The sequence below is a fragment of the Eschscholzia californica genome, unplaced genomic scaffold, assembly GCF_041429995.1.
Source record: "Eschscholzia californica isolate CP2 unplaced genomic scaffold, dmEscCali1.0.p SCAF_2, whole genome shotgun sequence".
NCBI lineage: Eukaryota > Viridiplantae > Streptophyta > Magnoliopsida > Ranunculales > Papaveraceae > Eschscholzia > Eschscholzia californica.
The window spans coordinates 29,810,242-29,832,495 of NW_028238309.1; the positions used below are offsets into that span (position 1 = coordinate 29,810,242).

At 35.3% G+C, this 22,254-nt stretch overlaps 1 protein-coding gene and 1 long non-coding RNA gene across 2 annotated transcripts in view; both read left to right on the plus strand.

The window, feature by feature from the left end:
• The window catches only part of LOC147557314 (uncharacterized), a 97,681-nt gene that overhangs the window by 8,316 nt on the left and 67,111 nt on the right, over positions 1-22,254 (plus strand). The gene's annotated exons all lie outside the window — the stretch shown is intronic.
• The window catches only part of LOC147557315 (uncharacterized), a 41,123-nt gene continuing 18,912 nt past the window's right edge, over positions 44-22,254 (plus strand). The window contains exons 1-24 of the mRNA XM_086658254.1: positions 44-2,861; positions 3,935-5,270; positions 5,371-5,428; positions 5,519-6,445; positions 6,548-7,156; positions 7,816-7,920; positions 9,077-9,175; positions 9,313-9,432; positions 9,526-9,570; positions 10,027-10,054; positions 12,123-12,180; positions 12,406-12,486; positions 12,652-12,695; positions 12,886-13,262; positions 13,964-14,067; positions 15,512-15,597; positions 15,690-15,747; positions 17,703-18,103; positions 18,466-18,564; positions 18,732-18,767; positions 18,857-18,950; positions 19,054-19,087; positions 19,828-19,919; positions 21,837-22,177. Of these exons, the coding sequence (XP_086514380.1) occupies positions 18,092-18,103; positions 18,466-18,564; positions 18,732-18,767; positions 18,857-18,950; positions 19,054-19,087; positions 19,828-19,873 (321 nt within the window). The 5' untranslated portion in view covers positions 44-2,861; positions 3,935-5,270; positions 5,371-5,428; ... (13 more) ...; positions 15,690-15,747; positions 17,703-18,091 and the 3' untranslated portion in view covers positions 19,874-19,919; positions 21,837-22,177. The remainder of the gene's footprint in view (positions 2,862-3,934; positions 5,271-5,370; positions 5,429-5,518; positions 6,446-6,547; positions 7,157-7,815; positions 7,921-9,076; positions 9,176-9,312; positions 9,433-9,525; positions 9,571-10,026; positions 10,055-12,122; positions 12,181-12,405; positions 12,487-12,651; positions 12,696-12,885; positions 13,263-13,963; positions 14,068-15,511; positions 15,598-15,689; positions 15,748-17,702; positions 18,104-18,465; positions 18,565-18,731; positions 18,768-18,856; positions 18,951-19,053; positions 19,088-19,827; positions 19,920-21,836; positions 22,178-22,254) is intronic.

A 22,254-nucleotide genomic window follows, 5' to 3' on the forward strand; every position in this document is an offset into this window, starting at 1 on the left:
GGGAGCCATTTTGGTGAGATGGTCAGCTTTAGGGGAGCCAAAATTGAGTTAACCCTTTTTATTTTATTTTGATGTTTTCGTTTGCATGGTCACTTGTTGTCCTCTCTAGTGGGGCATCAAGATAACAAGATAGATTGATTAGGAGGGATACGCGGCTAATTTATTTGATAGTGTACATTCTCTTTTAGCTTTCTTCCTTTTTAATGTTATATTATAACATAAGAGTTACAACTGGATAAGTTTTGAGGAGATAACAATTATTTCTAGTTAAGTAACTCTCTTAGAGCCGAAGGTTTTCTGTCATATATGAAGCCATTACATTGCTTGGTAAATTGTTCTAGTTCGAGTGAATTTGTTGGATGCTGCAGATAACTTTCAGGGCATCCAATTTGGAAGATCACAATCTATATTTGGCTCATGTCCTGGTGGGAAGAGAATATTGATGTCTCTCCTGATTTCGCAGTGTGCAAGTGTCTAATTGTTCTTGTCTTCCTCCAATACCCTCCAGGTGAACAATACCATTTAAATTTCTTATGTTCTTTTTAGTTTCTAACCAGTATAAATGGAGAAATTTGCATGTCTTTTTCGTCCACTAACATGTCGTGTAGACCCTTTTGTTGATGGTTGATACTTGATACTTAAGACAACTGAGGTATACATAGAGAACTTAAATTATTTTCTTCTTAGGGGTTTCTGTTTCAACTTTCATTTGGATATAGATCTAAATTCTTTTTCTTTGTCTTGGACTTATTTGATTTTGGTTGGTTGTTATATGGGGCTTGGATTACATGTGGATAAGTCTAGGTTCTGAGGAGTTAATAAAAAAACAAAGTTGATTACTTAGATGGTGTTTTATTGGTTTGTAGGTTTTCGTCTGATTCAATTGTTGAACAAATTGGTTTCCTTCTATAGGGGCAGCTTAACGGAGTGTTAGCTACAAAAAATGGGATAATTTGTTAATGTTGAAAACGATAACGCTTGAACTCCCACTTGGAAATCTGTTTTTCCCCCTAACTGATTTCTTATGTGGAAGTAATCGTTCTATTCGGTATTTTGGACTCCGGCACTATGACAGTGCCATTAAATTGTTCCTCAGGTGTTATGGGAGTACGAACCTCAACTATGTTTGAGCATCCATCTTGATCTATGGAATGGTATTCATATTTTTCGTGGTCAAGAACTTTCCTTACCTGGTAATGTCGATTTCTTGCTCGAGGTATGGGTATACCCTTGCTTTGAGAATTGGACTTATTCCTGGGAGACATTACATTGTTTTGTGAAAGGGCTATTAGAATTTACTTTGATTTTGTGAGAATAGGGTTTTCTCTCCAGGGAGGAATAACCTTGTTTTGTGAATTGAGGGTTTTTTTTATCTCCTATTGTAATGTTGAAGTTCTCTTCCTTACTGTTTGTTTATGAAGATCGGGTCGTGGTTATATCAATATAGAGGGTTTTCTCGCGTCGTTTTGGTTTTCCATTTTTAAGGACTGGTTTCTTTTATTTTTAGTTAAGGGGTTCTGTTGAGCTTTCTGCTTTCAGTTTCTTTTTCTTTCTTCTTTAGGTAGTCTACTTGAGCTCATTTTCCACGATGATTAGGATTTAATACATGACGAACTGGTATGGTTCTTATTTTGAAGGGAGTTTTCTACTTGAACCTGTATATTTCAACCTGGATTAGAAATTTGTTTTGTCCAGTTACTAGCACACTTCTACAGGATAATATGCATTGCATTATAGGTTTTTATGCTACAAGTTCCACAGAATTTCTTGTATTTTCATGAAGACTATCTTTCTTGATATCTTTTCTGCAGCATGGAATTTGTTTGACATAGTTTCATGGTTTCTTCTCGAAGAACGTTTGCTTTACGATTTCAGTTTTCTCTATCTACTCTCTTCCACTCTTCCTTCATTTGTCAAGGCATTTGCTTACTTTTCCTCTTTCATTTTCTCTTGTACTCTCTGTTAGAGTTTTTGTTGTTCTCCTTTCGTTTTATCTTTATAGTCTCTCCGTTTCTTCCTTCCTCTGTTAGGGTATCTTTTTTCCTTATCTTTCCATTTTCGTTGCGGGAACTTTCGCTGTCCAGGCGATGTTGCAAGCGTATTTGCTCTTTGACTAATCTAGGGTTTCGTGGTTAATTTGGTTTCGTTGTTTTCTGTTTGCATTTCCAACATCTAGATTCATTCTTTCATCGTTTCTCTGATTACGGTAGTACAATATGGGTTGGGTTTCGTTCTTGATCATTTGATTGCTTCTGCAGATTCCATAGTTATTCAATTTTGAAGATTTCCATCATCAATTGGATTCAACTACGAAAGGGATTCAAGTTTGAATTTGATATGAAAGGGGGTTATTTTTTCATCAACAGATAGTTTTTAATGGCTTTAGAAAATGATTCTGATGCCAATCTTTTAATCTCTATGGTGGTGGTTTCACATGAGAATCACCTTCAATACTTGCTCTAGTGGTGGTTTCAACCAATAACAGTTTATTGATTTGATTGCTCTTCAGGGGGAAATTCTTCCAATTGAGCTCCAGTTGCATAGCTTGGGAGGAAGCCTTCGGCAAACAGTAAGATCAGCTGTGTTAATGTATTGGATATGTCAGGTATACAAACTTAAACATAATCTACTTTTTCTGGTACTGTTAATCTGAGAACTTTTTTTGCTTTCAATTTTTCTTTACAAAAGTTTAGGTATTTGTTTGTGTTAATTGTATCGCTTTGGTTTCCATAGGTTGCATAAAGCTCTCCCATATCGTTGGTTTATCCTTCTGCATCAGGGTTCACCTATTTATGTTAATAACTTTTAATCTATTGATTGGTCCAGCTGTCCATGTGTTTCTCATGCCCCGCGGGAAAACGGTACTAATATATATTCTTGGTTTTTTCTATTGAGTCATTATTTTAGAATCTTGCAATACTTTTCCACTCCGTGCAGTCTCCATTATGTTATTTTTCGGTTTGGAGGACGAGTTGGTGTTTTTTAACCTGCCTCTTTAATTTTTCTCCATGTTAAAGGAATAATAATTTGTGCATGCAAGATTCATATGATTTTCCTAGAGAAATCTACAAATTAGATACTCCCAGGGGATATTATTTGGATGTCTCCTAGGGGGGTTTCCTGTTTTCATCATTAAAGGAGCCAAATACCCAAAGACCCAACTATCCGTGCTTTTCTCAAGCCCCTTAGGGAAACAGTGAACTATTAAGTTTTACTTTCATTCCTTAACATGTGCTGAACTCCTTTTCTTTTTAGATTTGAGGAAGATTGGGTTTCCTGTTTTCATCATTAAAGGAGCCAAATACCCAAAGACCCAACTATCCGTGCTTTTCTCAAGCCCCTTAGGGAAACAGTGAACTATTAAGTTTTACTTTCATTCCTTAACATGTGCTGAACTCCTTTTCTTTTTAGATTTGAGGAAGATTGGTGTTTAGAGGATACGTTAACTTATTTTCTTTGAATTTCCATTCAAATTTGCCTCTTAGGGTTCCCTCCTTTCCAATTACTAATGCATTTTTATTTGGAAAGGTTTTGTCAATTGCCTTTTCAAACTTTTCCTTGTTAGAGGGGTAGTTATATAAGCATGATAAGTTCATTTGTTATATAAGCAAGGACACATTACGGTGTTTTGTGAAAGGGATATTTCAACTCGCTTCTTTGATTTTGTGAGAATAGGACTTTCTCCAGGGAGGAATAACCTTCTTTTAAAAATTGAGGTTTTTTTTTTTATCTCATATTGTTTTGTTGAAGTTCTCTGCCTTATTGTTTGTTTATGAAGGTGTTAGTTATACATACATAGAAACGGTGAATTGATTGAACTTTCTGCTTTCAGTTTCTTTTTCTTTCGTTCTTTAGGTGGTCTGCTTGCACCTGTATATTGCAACCTGGAGTTAAAATTTGATAACGTCTTTGAAGTGATTGTTGTTTTTTCCAGTTGGTAGCACACTTCTATTGGGAAATATGCAATGAGTTAGAGGTTTTTCAGTTCATTGTAAATACTGAAATATCAAATATGCAAACAGGGAAGTCAATTTCAAGCGGATTATTTAGAGTGTATTTGGTTTTTGTGTAGTTTTTTATCAGGTTCGAATGTTTACCAATAGTTATTCCTTCACTTTACATAGAGTACATGCAATTCCTTTCTCCTTTTGGAAGTCTTTGCACTTTGTATCTGGTCGTAACTTGCTTTTTCAATTTTTTTCACTTTACATAGAGTACATGCAATTCCTTTATCCTTTTGGAAGTCTTTGCACTTTGTATCTGGTCTTAACCTGCTTTTTCAATTTTTTTTCATTGTTACAGAGGTAGTTATAGAAGCATGAAAAGTTCATTTCTTTTTATTTGCATTTTGAGCATCTAAATGTGGTTCGCTTTTATATTTGATATTGGAGGGTGTTATTAGTTCACTGATATTTACTTTTTAATGGCTTTAGAGATGGTTCTGATGCGCGATCTTATCATGTCTATATGGACGATAAGATCCACATCCGCATGATCTTGCGTAAATGTTATTTTGGCGGTTTAAACCAACAGTAGTTTTCTGATATGATTTTTCTTCAGGTATAGCAAATTCATATTCATTCTATTGAGCCTTTGCTGTGTGGTCTCCAAGGAAGATTTCGTATGTATTTGGATATTTCGGTATAGAAACTTTTGACATTAACTAGTTTTTCTGTTACTGTCAATCTAGAATCTGTTATTGCCATTGGTTGTTATTCACAGTTAAGCAGGTAACGTCTCTGGATTTGTTTGTGTTAGTCGATATAGTTGCTTTGACGTAACTTCAAAAAACCATCTTGGTGAGGGGAAGGTTTATTTTTTTGTTTGATACCTTTATATGATCTATAACCACCGAATTCTGATTATGGATTGCGGTTTAGGGTATAGTTGCTTAAGCATAACTTTAAGTTACGATCTTGGTCATTGGAAGGTTTGTTTATTCGATCTTAGAATATCTGTAGCAAACAGTTATCTATTGATGCTTGGATCAAGGTTTTTACACTGAGAATCATTTGAATTGATTGTTGTTTTCTCTAGTTGGTTACCTGCTTCTTGTCAACAAGATATCAGTCTATTGATTTTCTTTTTCGTGGGAGGGTTTTGGGACCCAAAATGTAAATCTTTACGTGGAGTGTAGTTTGTGCAATCCTTCCAGTTTTCTTAGTTCATTGTTACTAATCTAATATCCATTGTTAAAAGTTTCACGATGTTATAGAGGAAAGTTGGTGTCTTCGGGAGGAAGATTGGGCTCTGCATTTTGTCTGAAGGGGGTATTCTATTTCACATCAGTTCCACAATGTCCATTCTTTATCATTCGTCGTTTGTAACTGTATCAGGTTGTAACAATGAATTTACTTTACACTATTTCAGGAGCCTAAAATACTCAAAACTACTCTCGCGTCCTCATGGTGATCTATTTAAGGGCTAGGTTCTATCTAATTGAACTTTCTTCTTTCAGTTTCTTTTTTCTTATCTTCTTGAATTGATTTACGTATTTGTTTTGTGTTCTCTTTCTCAGGTATCGATGTGATGGGATCATGGGGCGACTTATCTTAGTTTTCCATGTTAATGTCAGAGAGGCGATGGGTTAAAAAACCACACTAGTTCGTTTCCTTTTACGGTGTTTCAATAGATATAAGTACTCATTTGATTCTTATTGGTTTGCTAGGATGATTGGGGTCAACTTTGTCAAATTACCTGTGTGAAGGGCCATTTATTTTAACTTGCTTCTGTGATTTTTGTCCTTTTTAGAGAAACTATAATTAATGGAAGCAAAATCAAATTGATGTTTTTCAGGGATTTGCAACTTGGGCCAATTCCAAGTAGACACGACCTAGTTTTCGTTCGTTCTGGTTACTTTTTCCTCATTTCTAGGGGAATAATAAATCTTGTTCTCTTAGTTCATAGGTTATTTATTTGACTATTGAGTACATGCAATTTCTTTCTTCTTATTCTAGGGACTGCATTGGAGGTTGTACTTTGTACCTGTTTGCAATCGATTTAGGAAACAGTAAGGTTTGATTGACCCCTAAAAACTTAACTTTTTATTAGTTTCACTTTTGTTCTTCTTTTGAACTCCCTTCCTCATTTTTCCAGTGTTATTAGGCTTTAACCCTTGAAGAACCGGCATGGTTCTTTCTTGAAGAAAGTTTTCTGTTGCTAAATTTTTATTTTTAGGTTATGTTCGTTGCGACAGATACAAGATGAAGTTAGCTTTAACAGTGCTATTTGCGTGATTTTGCTGGTCCAGGTTCAGATGATCGCTCACATTTAGTATATTACAACTTGGATTTTAGCTGACTTGTTCAACTCAAGGGGTTTTCTACTTTTTGTTCTCCTTAAAGCTTAGTTTACAATTTGTCGATTTTTCCTACCGTCTTATAATTTCCTTCACCTCCTAGGATAGGGCGCCTGTAGCGATATGGAAGCACTCTCCTGTTAGCAGGTATAGTGTTCGAATGAGTTGTTTCCAATTACTAATGATTTGTTTATGGAAGATTGTTTTCTCTCTCTTAACTTCCTTTTTCAAATATTTTTACTGTTGCAGGGGTAGTCATCGAAGCATGAAAAGTTCATTTCTTTTGATTTGCATTTTGAGCATCTAAATTTGGTTAGCTTTTATATTTGATATAGGACGGTGTTATTGGTTCACTGATATTCACTTTTTAATGGCTTTAGAAATTGTTTTATCTCTCTTAGCTTGCTTTTTCAATTTTTTTCACTGTTATAGGGGTAGTCATCGAATCATGAAAAGGTCATTTGTTTTGATTTTCATTTTGAGCATCTAAATTTGGTTAGCTTTTATATTTGATATAGGACGGTGTTATTAGTTCACTGATATTCACTTTTTAATGGCTTTATAAATTGTTTTATCTCTCTTAGCTTGCTTTTTCAATTTTTTTCACTGTTATAGGGGTAGTCATCGAATCATGAAAAGGTCATTTGTGTTGATTTTCATTTTGAGCGACTAAATGTTGTTAGCTTTTATATTTGATATAGGACAGTGTTATTAGTTTTTTAATGGCTTTAGAGATTGTTCTGATGCCGATCTTATCATGACTATATGCAGGAGAAAATCTACATCCGGATGAACTTGCGTGCTTGCTAAGCTGGTGGTTTAAACCAGCCACAATTTATTAATCTGATTTTTCTTTGGGTAAAGCACATTTATAATCATTCTATTGAGCCTTTGCTATGTGGTCTCCAACGTAGATTTCGGGGAAACCGCAAGGTCACTTTGTTGATGTTGATTTCGGGATATGTCAATATAGAAACTTTTGACATTTACTAGTCTCTCTGTAACTGTTAATCTAGAATTTGTTCTCGCCTTCGGTTATTCTTCACAGATACGTAGGTATACTCTATGGATTTGTTCATGCAAGTCTATATAGTTGCGTTGACATAACTTTAGAACATCATCTTGGTGAGCGAAGGTTTATCCTTTTGTTTAATATCTTGATAATGATGTATGACCACCAAATTCTGATAAGGATTGCTTTTTTGGGTATATTTGTTTTGGCATAACTTTAAGCCTTTGTCATTGGAAGGTCTATCATTTCGATTTATTGATACTCCTATTAAGGGTTTAACTTTAAGAATGGTTTGAATTGATTGTTGTTTTCAACAGTTGATCAGTTGGTTCTTGCTTCTTGTCAACAAGATCTTAGTTTGTTGATTTTCTATTTCATGGGAGGGTTTCGGGATCAAAAATGATATTTCTTCCATAGGGTGTAGCTTATGCATTGAATTCCAATTTTGTTAGTTCATTGTTACTAATCTGATATGCATTATTAAAAGTTTCATGGTGTAATACAGGGAATTTGGTTCTTCGGGAGGAAGATTGGTCTCTTTTGTTTTTCTCCAGGGATCTTCGAATTGGACTGACTCCAAAGAGATGTGATTCAGTTTGCTCTCGAAGAGGTTTTCCTCTTTTGCATATATCATAAAACTCTTTACTTATCTAGGGTTGCCGTTATTATGTTAATAACATTGAATTTATTGAATAATCCAAGCAATGTGCGATATCCATAGGTAGGTTGTCTGTGTTTTTCTCCTCCCCTAGGGAAACATAGCTGGTTTCTAGTGTGCAATATATAAAGAATCTTGGTAATTTTCATTTCCCGATATTTGGAGGCCTTCATTGCGTTAACTGTTGGTTTTCTTGAAGGAGATCTTCCTGTCGAATTTCCATTCGATTTGCCTTTTTTACTTACTAATGCATTGTTTATTTGGAAGGGGGTTTGCTGTCACTTGTTTTTTCAATCTTTTCCTTGTTAGAGGGGTGTCATGGAAGCATGAAAAGTTCATTTGTTTTCAATGTGATGTGAGAACTGGACTTATTCCAGAGAGATATTACATTGTTAATGAACTAACTGGGTATTCCGATCCTTTATTGTCCAAAAGAAGCCTTCTTCCTTATCGTTTCTTTATGAAGGTGTTAGTTATGTAAATAAACAACATGTGGGTTTTAATCCCTTTTGCCATTAGCTGTGGGTTTTAATCCCTTTTGCCATTAGCTTTGGGTAATTGGGTTTTAATCCCACAAAAGAACCAAGAGGGAGCTGTGGGTTTTAATCCCTTTTTCCATTTGCTAGTCCATTTGGAAAGCTAGAAAGGATAGCACTTTTAATGATTTAGCTCATAGTCTTATAATAGAAGCAGAAGATGTCCTAGGTCTCCTATTCCACTGGAGTAGAAATATTGGTTGAGCTCATAAGCTGTTCTATTTTGATTTCTTTTCTAGTTAAGAGGATATAATGAAGTAGCACATCTTCATCTGTGATCCTACCAATTCTTTTGTACATTCTCCTTTCTCTAATTAATTCAAACTTTTCAAGAAAAAAAAGTCATGTAAATAGACATAATGAATCTACTTAATATTTTTCGCGAAGGGTGATCAATTTCAGGGCTAGGCTCTTTTGTTTTGTGGAAAGGGTGTTACCTGATTGAACTTTCCATATTTGAGTTTCTTTTCTTTCTTCAAGTTAACTGTGTGAAAGCGCTTTTTGAACTTCTTTTATTTTGTGAGAATAGGACTCTCTCTAGGAGTAATAACCTTATTTGTTTCTTTATGAAGGTGAATTTACTGAATACTTTTCTGGGAACCTGCAAGTCTTTAAAGCATTTTCGTGGTTTTCCATTTTGGAGGACTGGGTTCTTTTATTTTCTGTGACAGGTTTTGTTGACTGATCTTTCTGTTTTCAGTTTCCTTTTCTTTCCTCTGTAGCGTGCTATATTATAAGATTCTTGCTCTATCTTGTAATTACCTAACATGTGATGAACTCCTTTTTGTTTTGGTTTTCACGTTTACAGGTGTTATAGGGACACGTTAATTTGTTTTCTTAGAAGAGATTTTGTTTTGAGGTCCAAGCCAGTTTGATTCTAGGGTTTAGTTCTTTTCAATTAAGAAGGAGTTTCTTATATTGGAAGCAGGTTTTCTCCCTCACTCTCTTTGCTTTTTCAGTTTTTGTACTTGTGAGAGATGTGTTTGTAGAAGCATGAAAAGTTCATTTCTATTTTTCACAGGGATGTGAGAATTGTGCTTATTCTAGGGAGACATTACATTGTTATGTAAGTATTAAAGAATGAGTCTAGTTGATACTAGTTCAGGAGCCTACAATACTAAAAAGTACCTGCGTTCCAATGGTGATGCTAGGTTTTTTTATTTTTGAAAGGGGGTTATCTAATTGAACTTTTTTCTTTCAGTTTTGTTTCTTTCTTCATATCTTCTTGAAGTGATTGATACTTCGTTTTTGTTTTTGTTTTGGTTCTTAGCCTGATTCTGACATGTTAATGTTAAGAGGCGATGGGTTTAAAAAGCCATTCTAGTTCGTCTCGTTCTTGGGTGTTTTTAATAGTTATATATACTCACTTTATTCTATTGGTTAGGAAGACTGTGGTCAACTTTTTCAAGTTAACCATGATTAACGGAAAGCCAAATCAATTTATTTCTGAACTTGCTTCTTTGATTTTTGTTCTTGTTAGAGAAATTATGATTAACAAAGGCCAAATCAATTGATTTTTCAGGGATTTGCAACTTGGACCTCCTCAAAGGGTACGCGATCAAGTTTCCTCTAAAGGGAGTTTCCTGATTTACTTAGTTACAAAAGTATTCTCTTAATTGCTGCTATGAGTTGTTCTATAGTTTTCTTCCTATGGTGTTCTATTTAAAAACTGGGTTATTTTGTTTTCTGTTAACTGAGTCTTTCTCATTGAACTATCCTCTTTCGGTTTATTCATTAGGTGGTATCTTGAATTGACAGAAATAATTTATTTTCGTTCTTTTTATGAGGGATCTTCGTGATGGAATGGTTAGTCCTATTCTGCCATAGTCTATTGGTTTGCTAGGAAGATTGTGGTCAACATTGTCAAGTTATATGTAAGAAGGGGGCTTTTGAACTTGCTTCTTTGATTTTTTATCCATGTTGGAGAAGTTTTAGTTAACACATGCCATATCACTTGACGTCTCCAGGGATACGCAACGAGGCACAATCTGGTTTCCTCTCAAGGGTGTTGAGGGTGTTATAACCTAATTATCTACCCTAATATTTTTAGGTGTCTGTCTTATTTAAAAATCTGGTTCTTGTCTTCCTCTTGTGCCTAGGCAAAACACTATCATTTAATTGTAGAAGCATGGAAGTTCATTCCAGGAGGACATTATAACCAATGTTGTCAAATCGTCAATCGTATCGTAAATCGTTTTTCAATTTACTAAATCGTATCGTATCTGTGAATCGAAAATCGTAGGATTTATATATATATATATATATATTAATTTATTGCTATATTAATAAGTTATTGATTTATACGAGTATAATCTAATATAATTGTAAGTTACTGATTTTTATACTTATCTAATATAATAAGCAATAACATATTATTATAGTTATTATTATACCATAAAAAAAAGTATTGAGTAAAGAAAGAATTTCATAAAAAAAAAGAGTAAAGAAAGAAAAGAAAAAACTGGAAATCAGACATGGGTATAAAAGGAAGATAAACAGTAACTTTTATTAATAATATAATAACTGGTAAAAGTAAGAAGACAAAAACAGTAACGTTGTTGACGTGTCCTACTATTATCTAATATAACAATTAATCTAATATAATAATAAAAAAGGCAAGTAAATAAAAAAACATTACAGTAGATGAAAGATAGACTTTAGAGAGAGAGACTCGTCATTCTAGAGAGAGAGAGAGCTATGTATATTTTTCTAGAGAGAGAGAGAGAGAGGAGACACCATGAAAAGGAGTTAAAGAACCAGGAACCAGAAATCAAAGATCAGAGCTCAAAGTTATTAGGGTTTTCTATTCTTACTTCTTCTGATTTCCCCCTTTATTTCTTTAACTGGGAGTTGGATTTCTAATTCAGAAGCCAAAACCCTTGAAATTCTGGTCCAATTTTGAATCGTGGGATTCACAATAAATCCCACGATTCTCGACTCATTAAACGATTTAATAAGAAAATCCCACGATTTTAGGTCAGATCCGATTTGAAGAGCGATTCGAATCGAAATACAACCGACTCGATTTAAATCGTGCGATTTGAATCCCAAATCGCACGATTTTAACAACACTGATTATAACTGTAGAAGCATGGATGTTTCAATTGAAATTACCTTACAGTGAGCGATATCTATTATATGTTTCCTGTACTATGAAGGCGTTCTTCCATGGTTTTTCTTTTCGACTAATCTAGGGTTTCGTATTTAATTTTGTGTTGTTGTTTTTTGTTTGCGTTCTGAACATCTAGATTTGATTCTTTAATCTTTCTCTGGTTAGGCGTAGTATAATACGGCTTGGATTTTCGTTCCTGATAAGTTGATTGCTTCTGCAAATAGTATTCAATTTTGGAAATTTCGGTTGCCATTGGATTCAAATACAAATATTTTTTTATAATAAATTCTTCTCTTAGGGTGTTAGTACCTTCACCGATCCAAATATTTTCAGGAATCTGTTATATTCGAAAATCTGATTCCCTTCGTCCTCTTGTCATGTGTCGTACAATATCACTTACATTTTTTGCTTTTTAGTTTCTAGCTTGCATATATTGACAAATTTGCTCTATTTTCATTCCCTAACATGTTGTGTTTGGACCCTTCTCTTAATTGCTGGTATTTTAGGTAAACTAAGGTTTATGGAGAGAAATCAGTTTTGTCTCAAGTTTCATTCGAAAAACAGGTTTGTTTCCGAAGTTTTTCTTTTTTGCATAAAGTTTGCTTCCAAAGTTTCATTTGGGTATACCTTTAACTTTTATGTGTTGTAGTTATTAGGTGTGTTTTCTTTAAGTGTCTTGGTCTGGCTTCATCTTGGTGGATTGTCTTGTATGGATTGAATACATCTAGAGTCTGAAGGGTTTTTCTCTATCAAGTTGATTATTTAAATGGGTATATTTTTTTTTTGTAGGTATATCTTCACCTTATTACAGGGACAACGTTATGGAGTGTTAGTTTGTCAAAATCTGACGATGTGCTGATGTAGAAAAGAGTAATACTTTAACTCTCACCCTAAAATCTGCTCACTTTTTTGATTGGTTGTATAAATATTGTCTTATCAGTTTCTCTTTTCTTCCGCTCAGTCTGGTTACTTTTTCCACATTTCGAGGGGACAAAAAATTAATTTTGATCTCTGAGCTGTATTACTTATTTACAGATGATGGGATCTACTTGGAGAAGCGATTTGTTGTTGTAAAGAAGGTTTTATGTGATAACTTGGTTCTTTAGTTCATAGGTTCTTTATTTGACTATTGAGTACATGCAATTTCTTTCGCCTTATTCTAGGGACTCCGTTGGAGGTTTTAGCATTCCGTACCTGGACACGCCGATTTTGTCACCAGCAATGTTTTGATTGACCCCTAAAAGCTTAATTTGTTTTCATTACTTTCAGTTTCCTTCCTCTTCTAAACCTCCCTTCCTCATATTCCCGCGGTGATTAGGATTTAACTCTTGGAGAACTGGTAAGGTTCTTCTTTTTAAGAAGTGAGTTTTCTCCTTGTTCCATCGGAGTAAGTTTTTGTTTTTGGGTTATGATCGTTCAGATGATCACTGGCATTTGATATTCTAGGACCCGGATTTAAGCTGAGGTTGTTTAATCGTAAGGGGGCTTTCTACTTTTTGCTTTTGTGAAAGCTTAGTTTACAATTCGTCCATCTTTGCTAGCGTATTAAAATTCCTTCACCTTACTTTTAGGAGTTGGCGCCTGTTGCAGCATGAAAGTGTTCTCATCATAAAAAGTCTGGTGCTCAAATTTCTTCCTTAAAATTGGTCTGAAACTTTTGTTTTCTTTGTCTTTTTTATCTTTAAGTGCATTGAATTTTTGTATTGCCGCGGTATCTTTACAACATACTGTTAGAGAAATTGCATCAAACTATTCGAGGAAATTTCCGTGGATGTTTGCCATCCAGCACTCATCTTCATCCTCCATATTCAAGGACTACACATCGCGTTGAAACATGACTTGGTCTTACTTGAGGGAGTCGTTACTTTAGGTTGTCTGTGTAGCAGTGTGTTGATCCTTTCGTTATTTTTAGGAATTCGCATTACGGTAGTTGCTGCTGTCCGCGATTAAGAGAAACATTTTGTGTTCTCCTGGTGGCTTATGTCTTGTGTGCACCATCTGGTCGGGATTTCCTTAATATCTTGGGGAATTGTTCTTGCTGCATTTTTTGTTTTTATGAGGATTTTAGGTGAAGATTTGAAAGTTGTAACTTGCGCTCGTCTTCTTTTGTGCGACATATATATTTTCCAATTGAAGGCATACAGTTTTCTGCTATTACTTCAGGGTGCCTGATTTAGACAATCACAATCTATATTTGGGTCGTGTGCTGATGTGAAAAAAACAATTGGCTGTCTCTTTTCTATTTGCTATTTGTATGTCTCCTGTGATTGTTTATGTGAAGTTACTTTTTTTTGTTCCAGGAGGATAAGGGTCTATTGCTTTCTTTAGTTCTGTCTTCCTTTTGCAGTTATATGCTGACTGGTGGTCCAGTTCTAGTGGATTTGTGATGTGATGAGGATCTGCAGGCTATTTTCTTGTCCAGTCTTAGCAGGAGTTAAAGCTTCTAGCCAGGTCCTTTACCCTTTGTTTCCTCCTTTTTTTTTTTTTTTTTTTTTTTTCTTTTTTCGCCTTCTGAAAGTGCTAGTTGATGTTAGATATGTCGGTATGGAAACATGAACATGATTGTTTGTGAATCCGCTCGTGGTGATGGGTATGACTGTTTTGCGTACTTTATGTCATATTGGTCATTGGAAGGTTTTTGTGGTTTGAAATCTTTATAATGCTTTACAACTATATAGTGTTATTTTTTGGTTTCGAGGACGAGTTAGTGTGTAGTGGAGACGTTAGACGAGATTTTCTGCCGTATGAAGTTTACCTATTAGTCCTTTTCAATTTACCTCTAGAACGAGTCCATGTTAAAGATCTATGTTGGAGTGTGCAAAATGCATTTGATATTCCAGGGATGTGAGAATTGGACTCTTCCCAGGGAGGCATTTCCTTGTGTTGGGAATTGAGGGGGTTTTCCTTCTTCTATTGTTCTATACAGTCTTGTTCCTTATTAGTGGTTTAAAGAGGTGCTAATTATGCAAATACAGAAACAATGGATCTCCCTCAGTACCTAAAGTATCAGTATCTCGTGTCGTAGTAGTGTTCTATTTAAGGGCTAGGTTCTTTTGTTTCCTGCGAAGGGGTTTTTCTGATTGACCTTCCCTCTTTTAGTTTCTTTTTCTTTCTTTATGATGTCTAATTGAACTCTAAGACATAATGTATGTTCCTTCTCCTTCTTAGAGATCTTCATAATGGGCTGCTCAGTTTAGCCATAGTTTATTGGTTTTCCAGGAGGGTTGTGTTCAACATTGTCAAGTTACCTGTGTGAAGGGCCTCTGAACATAGCTTCTTTGGTTCTTATTCTTGTTGGAGAAGTTACAATTAACACATGCAAAACCATTTGTTGTCCCTAGGGTGATCTAGCATCGTTTTTAGGTGGTTTCCCTGATTTATAATGTATAATTTCCTGATTTATAATGTATAATTCTTCTTTGAAGGTGTTGAGTGTGTCATTACCTAATTAGCTATCTAAACATTTATGGAACGTGATCATATTCAAACATCTGGTATCCCGTCAACCTCTTGAGTCTTGTTTACCTTTCGGGAGAAATAGTATCACTTAAATTTCTTCTGTCTTTTTGTGTCTAGCATCGTTTTTAGGTGATCTAGCATCGTTTTTAGGTGGTTTTCCTGATTTATAATGCATAATTTCCTGATTTATAATGTATAATTCTTCTCTGAGGGTGTCATTACCTAATTAGCTATCTAAACATTTGAGGAACCTGGTCATATTCAAACATCTGGTATCCCGTCAACCTCTTGAGTCTTCTTTACCTTTCGAGAGAAATAGTATCACTTAAATTTCCTCTGTCTTTTTTGTTTCTAGCTTGCATAACCTGAGGAATATGCTCGATTTCCACTCCCTAACATGTTGTATGGATCTTTTCCCTAACTGCTTGTATTTTAGGACAACTGAGTCTTTCTTTACGGAGGGAAGTCGGAGCGTCTCAAGTTTCGATTCGGTAGCGGCTTTTGTGCCCAAGCCTCATATGGGTATACCTCTAGACATTTCTGTGTTGTAGTTGTTAGTTGTCTTTTCTTTTGCGTGGCTTGGACTTCCTTCACATTGGTCGATTGTCTTGTAGGGACTGAAACGGGTAGAGTCGGAAGGATTTTTCTATTTCAAGCTGATTATTAAGAGAGGTATTTATTTTTTGTGTAGGTTTTTATCACATTCGAATGTTGACTAATAGTTATTCCTCCACTCTTTTTACTGGGGCAAAGTTAAGGATTGTTAGTTTATAAAAATCGAACGATATCCTCTTATAGAAAAGAGTAACACTTGAATTCCCACTCTGAAATCTGCTTTCTTTTTTTGAATGTGGAAATATTGTCTCATCTTCAGTTTTTCTTTTCTTCCACTAAGTCTGGTTACTTTTCTCTCATTTTGAGGGGATAAATTAATGTCGATCTCTTAGCTGTATTACTTATTTGATAGGATCTACCTGGAGAAGAAATTTGATTGTTGTTGTAAAGGAGGATTTATATGCTATCTTGGTTCTTTAGTTCATATGTTCTACCCGAAGATCAGCTTTCCATGCTTTTCTCATGTCCCTGGGTATTATTTATCAGTTTTCAGCTAAGAATCTTCTTATATCTTTCCATTCCCTAACATCTGATGAACTCCTTTTTTCTGGTTCTGAGGATAACTGCTGTTACGGGGAGACGTTAATTTAATTTCTTAGAAGAGATTTTCCTGTCCAAGGTCCAAGCCGTTTTGCCTTTAAAGTTCTGTCCTTTTCAATTACTAAGTAGTTTTTTCATAACGGAAGGGGTTTCTCTCTCTCTCTCTCTCTCTCTCTCTCTCTCTCTCTCTTGATCTCTCTCTCTCTCTCTCTCTCTCTCTCTCTTGATCTCTCTCTCTCTCTCTCTCCTCTCTCTCTCTCTCTCTTCTCTCTCTCTCTTGATTTTTCAATTTTTATACTTGTTAGAGAGGTATTTGTAGAAGCATGGGAGTAAGTTTTTGTTGTTTCATTATGTTAGTTCCGCAAGGCGCAACTACTAGGTGCAGTTGGATGTAACGGTGTTATTTGTGTGATTTTGCTTCTCGAGATTCAGATGATCACTGGTGTTTGGTATTCCAGGAGTCGTATTTAAGTTGAGCCTGCTAAATAGCAAGGGGCTTCTACTGGAGTTGCTTTTCTGAAAGTTTAGTTTGCAATGCGTCCATTTTTGCTACCGTATTCAAAATTCCTTCACGTTACTTTTAGGATTTGGCTCCTGTTGCGGGACGAATATCGAGCATTCCTTATTACAGGGACAACGTTATGGAGTGTTAGTTTGTCAGAATGGATATCGAGCATTCCTTGTTTGCCAGTGAGAAGAAGAAAAGGGATGGACTTCCTCAGTCCTTTCTTGAAGAGATCGATTAGGTTTGTAAGTTTTGGTTTCGATTAGATGTGACGATTCATGGCTTCGATTTTGTGGTAATCTAGGGTTTGCTGATTCGGTGGTGTCTGAAAGCTATTTGAGTTTGTGGTAATCTAGGGTTTCTTTACCTCTGGTTTGTTTTTCGTCTCAAGCATCTAAAACCCTAGATTTAGATGCTTCTACAGATTTAATTCCATGATTATTTTGATTTGGTTCTCAATTGGATTCTTTGATCAGGCATTGCATAATAGGGTTGGATTTTTTGGTCTTTTTAGTAGTTTTATGAATTTATTTTGCTTTTATTGTTTGGGGAAGTTAGGTCTTTTTAGATCTTCAGTCCAGTCTTTTTAGATTTAGATCTTCAGTCCCCCATTTCTTCATATTAGTCAAAACTAAAACCCTTAGCCCTCACAAATAAAATGAATCTTACCTTATATATCCTTGGCCCCCTCTCTCACTCTCCCCTTAACTGATCTGTCAAGGGTTGTGTTCTTCCTGATTTTTTGGTATGTGTTGCAGGCTTCTTTCAAGTTATTAACCATTATTTGATTAGCTGGTTCCTCACTGTTTGTGTTTATATTAATATAGGTTGTCTGGTTGGTTTTATCTTGTATTTCTTGGTTTATGTTTTTAAGCATCTATCAGTTTCCTTTCAATTTGGTTATTGAGGCCTGACATTTCGCGAAACGAGGGTTCAATATGTGTTCTTGATCGAATGCTTTCTGCAGATTTGATGTCTATGCAATTAAGGCTTTTGAGATTGTCAATGATTCCATTTGAAATCTAATTTGCCTGTAAGTATGATATTGAGTGGGGGTTCTCCATTGATTGGTCTTTATAATGCCTTTAGTTATGATTCCGATGCCGATCTTATATTGCAAATTTTGGAAATTGAGTTGTGGTGCTTGAAATAGGTTAGTTTTCTCAATCAATCAATTCTGTTTGGTTCTTGGCTTGCACCTAAAAAGTTTTGATTTCGATTTGGTTCTCAGTTTAATTGTTTCTTTGATAGTGCAGGAAAAAATATGGGTTGGATTGTAGTATTTGATCAGCTGGTTTCTCACGATTTACCAATCCCACATCATGATCATCTTAAACACTTGCTCCACTGTGGTCTATGCCAGTAAAGGTATCCTGCATTAGATGACTTTGTGATATATTAGATTAGTTGGTGTAGAAACTTAAACCTGATTAGTTTTATGTGACTATATTCAGGAATCTAGTTTTCCGTTACTCTATTCTAGAATCTAGTGTTCAGGTTCTTCTTTAAGTGGGTCCTTTACATCACATTATTTCGAGGACATGTCTGCTTTCGATGTCCAGCACTCTTTGATCCTCGCTACTCTAGGTCTATGGGTTATGCTAAAAAGTTACTTGGCCTGTCCGGATGGTGTTTTCTATTTGAAGTTCCTTATGTATTTTTGTTGATTCTTTCTAAATTTGTACTAAGTCCACTTTTGAATGTACAAAACTTCTTTAGCTTATTTTCAGGGATATGCATTAAGGTCTAGCTGTTCATACTCAGTCCATCACTTGGAGCAGGAAGGAGGAACACTTGGGAGTTCCCACGGCCAGCTATTTCTCGGTTTGGTGAATCTATTCCGGTTACCCTTCTCATTTCCTAGAGATCTCGGAACATTATTTTGACTGCATTTGTTGTTAAAAGATGCAGTATTTAGTTGGGGATGTGATTTCTCTTCTAACTTGCTATTATGTTGTTTTGTGCGGGATATATATGTTCAACATTAAGCAAACAGACTCTTTCTACTACTTTGAGGGCACAGAAATTTGAGGTACGTCAATTTGTTGCTGAATTTAGTTTGGTGGTAGAGATACTAACATAATGGATTTTTTAACTTTCTGGTTCGTGAGTTGTATATAGGATCTGTGGTTTCCATCTGAATTTGGGGTTTGGGGGATTAGCAGAATGGCAGGTACAGTTGTTTACATTAGTAGTGATTTCCTGTACAAAACAGGTTTGAAGTGATTTAATTAAAGGAGCTTTCTCTTATCATTATAAGTGTTTATTGTTCTCTAACAATGGAATACACAACCTTAAGAATTTCAAATTTTCTCCAGGGATTACGGTTTGGGTGCAGTTGCAATTTCTTAGGTACTGTTGTGTTCCAATGTTGATTTATTTCAGGAAGGCTGTTTCTCTTTTGTGCAAAATTGAACTTACCTCTTTCAAATTTTTTCCCTTTTTCCGTCGAGGTTATATTTTGTTTTGAAGATAGTTGGTCGGTATGCTTTGTGTTTCCTAGGGATGTTTGTTATGGGATGGCTAGTCCTATTCTGCCCATGTTCATTTCAGGAAGGCGATGTACTTTAAATCCGCAATCCTTAATTAAGTAGCTACTCTGTTTTGAGGATTTTAGAAATCACTCTGTGTCTTTAATAAAGCTTTATGTTTATAAGTTGTTTCCCGAAAGTGTTTTTCTTAGGCTATGTCTCTTCCACCTTTAAGATGGAGTTTTCTATAGTAGCATGTCTTCTGAAAATTTTTGCTTAGGCTATATGTCTTCCACCTTTAAAATGTGCCATTAACTGTGTTCTGGGTATGCATGGATCCACATTCAGACATTCACTGATGGTTGGTATTCTTAGACCGGGGTTTTAAGGAGTATCTCTATTTAAGGTTTTTCATGACAGTTTACTTTCCTCTTTGTGCAATCTTTTTCCTAGTTGTAATATGTAATTCCTTAACCTCGCTTTTAGGGTTATTTATTTCTTAAAAGGTTGTAGAACTTATCTTACTGGATTGTGGGAGTGCTTTTGTTTCTTGGAAGGGGTTTTTCTTATGTAAACTGCAGTTATATTCATGAATTGTTATTGGGGATGTGTGCTTTGCAGATTCAGTCACTCTTTCTGGTTGTTGAACGACTGGGAATTATACTGAAATCTTACTCGGTCTCTTTGAAGGGAGTTTCTATTTCAAGTTGCTGGTTAGGAAGTTTACCAATATATCTTTTATTTGATAGTACAATTCTTTTCCATCCTTTTGTGTAGATTATGAGTTATAGGGTTTGGTAGGTTTCTTTTAAATTTCTTTTAGTGGTCTGAAACATTATTTTGGCTTTGTTGTTCTGTTTTTCAAGGGCCTTAATATTTACCTACATATTTGATTAGGTTTTTCCACAAAAGTGGGTCTTCTGTTCTAACTTGCATTTATGTTCTTTCTCGAGCATACCTCTTTTTAACAGCAGGCATATAGTTTCGTTCAACTACTTGTGGGGTAGACAATGTGGAGAGTCTGCTATCTATATCCGACATATGTTGAGCCCACGGAACTACTTTCCTGAACTCGTAGTGGAGAATCACAATTTCCTGATTATTGACACAACAAATGAAAGACCCCTGAGTTTTATGCTTTTATCTTGGTCCTTTCTGTTTGCATGTGATTAGGCAGATGGTGCATGGTCACTTTTTGTCCTCTCTACTTGGGCATTATCTTTTAGTTGTGTTCCTTCTTTTTTATGTGCTGCTAATTTATTTGACAGAGGACATTATCTTTTAATTGTGTTCCTTCTCTTTATGTGATATTATAACATAAGATTTGCAGCTGGATAAATTTTGAGGTGATAACAGCTATTTTCCACATAGATAACTCTCTCAGAATAGAAGGTCTGTCATGTTGGTAGCCATATCTTTGCTTGGTAAATCGTTCTGGTTTGAGAGAATTTGCTGGATACTACAACTAGATTGCCTGGATGTTATGAGGATAAAATTTTATCTTTTCTTTTTTCACTTTTCATGTGATATTATCTATGTTGAAAAAGTCGGCAACGGGGACTAGTCGGCGGACCCGGGACTGGGCTTAGTCGCTAATAGTCGTATTTACACAGGACTAGTCGTATAATATAAATATATAATTTATTTTGTATAAGTAATTATTATAGGTATAAATATAAACATTTGAGACAAATTCAAACCAACCAAAGTATTCTAACATCATACTAGATGAAACGCTATGAAATCATTCAACAATCACGGATATATTCAAACCCTAATAACTACATTCCAATTATAAACATGCTTTCAACTTTAAAAGACTAAGAAATCAGTAAAAAAAAAACAACATATGGTCTCTAGAGAGCGAAAGGTAGTTAAAAGAAAATGAAGAAAATAAAGAGAGAAACTAGCTTGAAATCTTGTTTGAAGAAGAGGATAGCTTCAAAATCTACTTGAATCTTGTTTGGTTGATGTTTGGAGATGAGAGGATGAGTGAAGAAGGCAAAGCTTCAAACCCTAGAGCAGTCTTCTCGTTGGAAAATAGAAAATAAAATAAAAAATATTCCGTACATGCTGTCCCTTATAAGTCCCGACTAGTCGGACTAGTCAACTCGACCCTAGTCGGGCCGAGTCGGGGCTTTAGGCGAAATTAGGCCCGACTAGGGTTTTCAACCCTAGGCGAGTCGGCAAAGTGGGGACTGAGGAGTAGTCGGGGACTAGCAGGGGACTAGTCCCGACTTTTTCAACATTATTATAACATAAGATTTGCAGCTGGATAAGTTTTGAGGTAATAACACCTATATTCCCACATAGATAACTCTCTCAAAATAGAAGGTCTGTCATGTTGGTAGCCATTACTTTGCTTGGTAAATCGTTCTGGTATGAGAGAATTTGCTGGATACTACAACTAGATTGCCTGGGTGTTATGAGGATAAAATTTTATCTTTTTTTTTTTTTTTTCACTTTTCCTGTTCCATGTCTAGATGAAGTAAATGTGTAAAAATATTGATGGTCTTATCTTTGATGTAGGTTATGAGGATAAAATTCTATCTTTTCTTTTTTCTCTTTTCAAGTGCCATGTCTAGATGAAGTAAATGTGTAAAAGTATTGATGGTTTTATCTTGATGTAGGATATGCGGAACTTCCTAATTCGACGGGAGAAGATTCAACTTTTCAGTGCTGGGTGGATGGGTTTGAATTGATGTCATTTCCTTGGCTTGGTCTACATTTTTTTCAGCAATTTACATGGATCCAAAGTTGCTGGGTTCTAGTTTTCAAGTTCTTCAGTTCTCGTTCCCGTCATTTTGTCTTTCAAAGGTGTGTTAGAAGTTTTGCTATCTCAGAAACTCCATCATGTTGATAGGATATGTGCAATTTCAAGTCGAACAGACAAAAATCAGCTTTCTAGTGCTGGGTCGATTGGTCGGAAGACTCTGAACTGGACTCATTTCCTTCATCATGTGTAAGTTAAGTATTTGCAGTCCTGATCCATGAGTAGTGAATCCATGGTTCCTAAGTTCTTTACCGTTTGTTTCCTTCATTTATTTT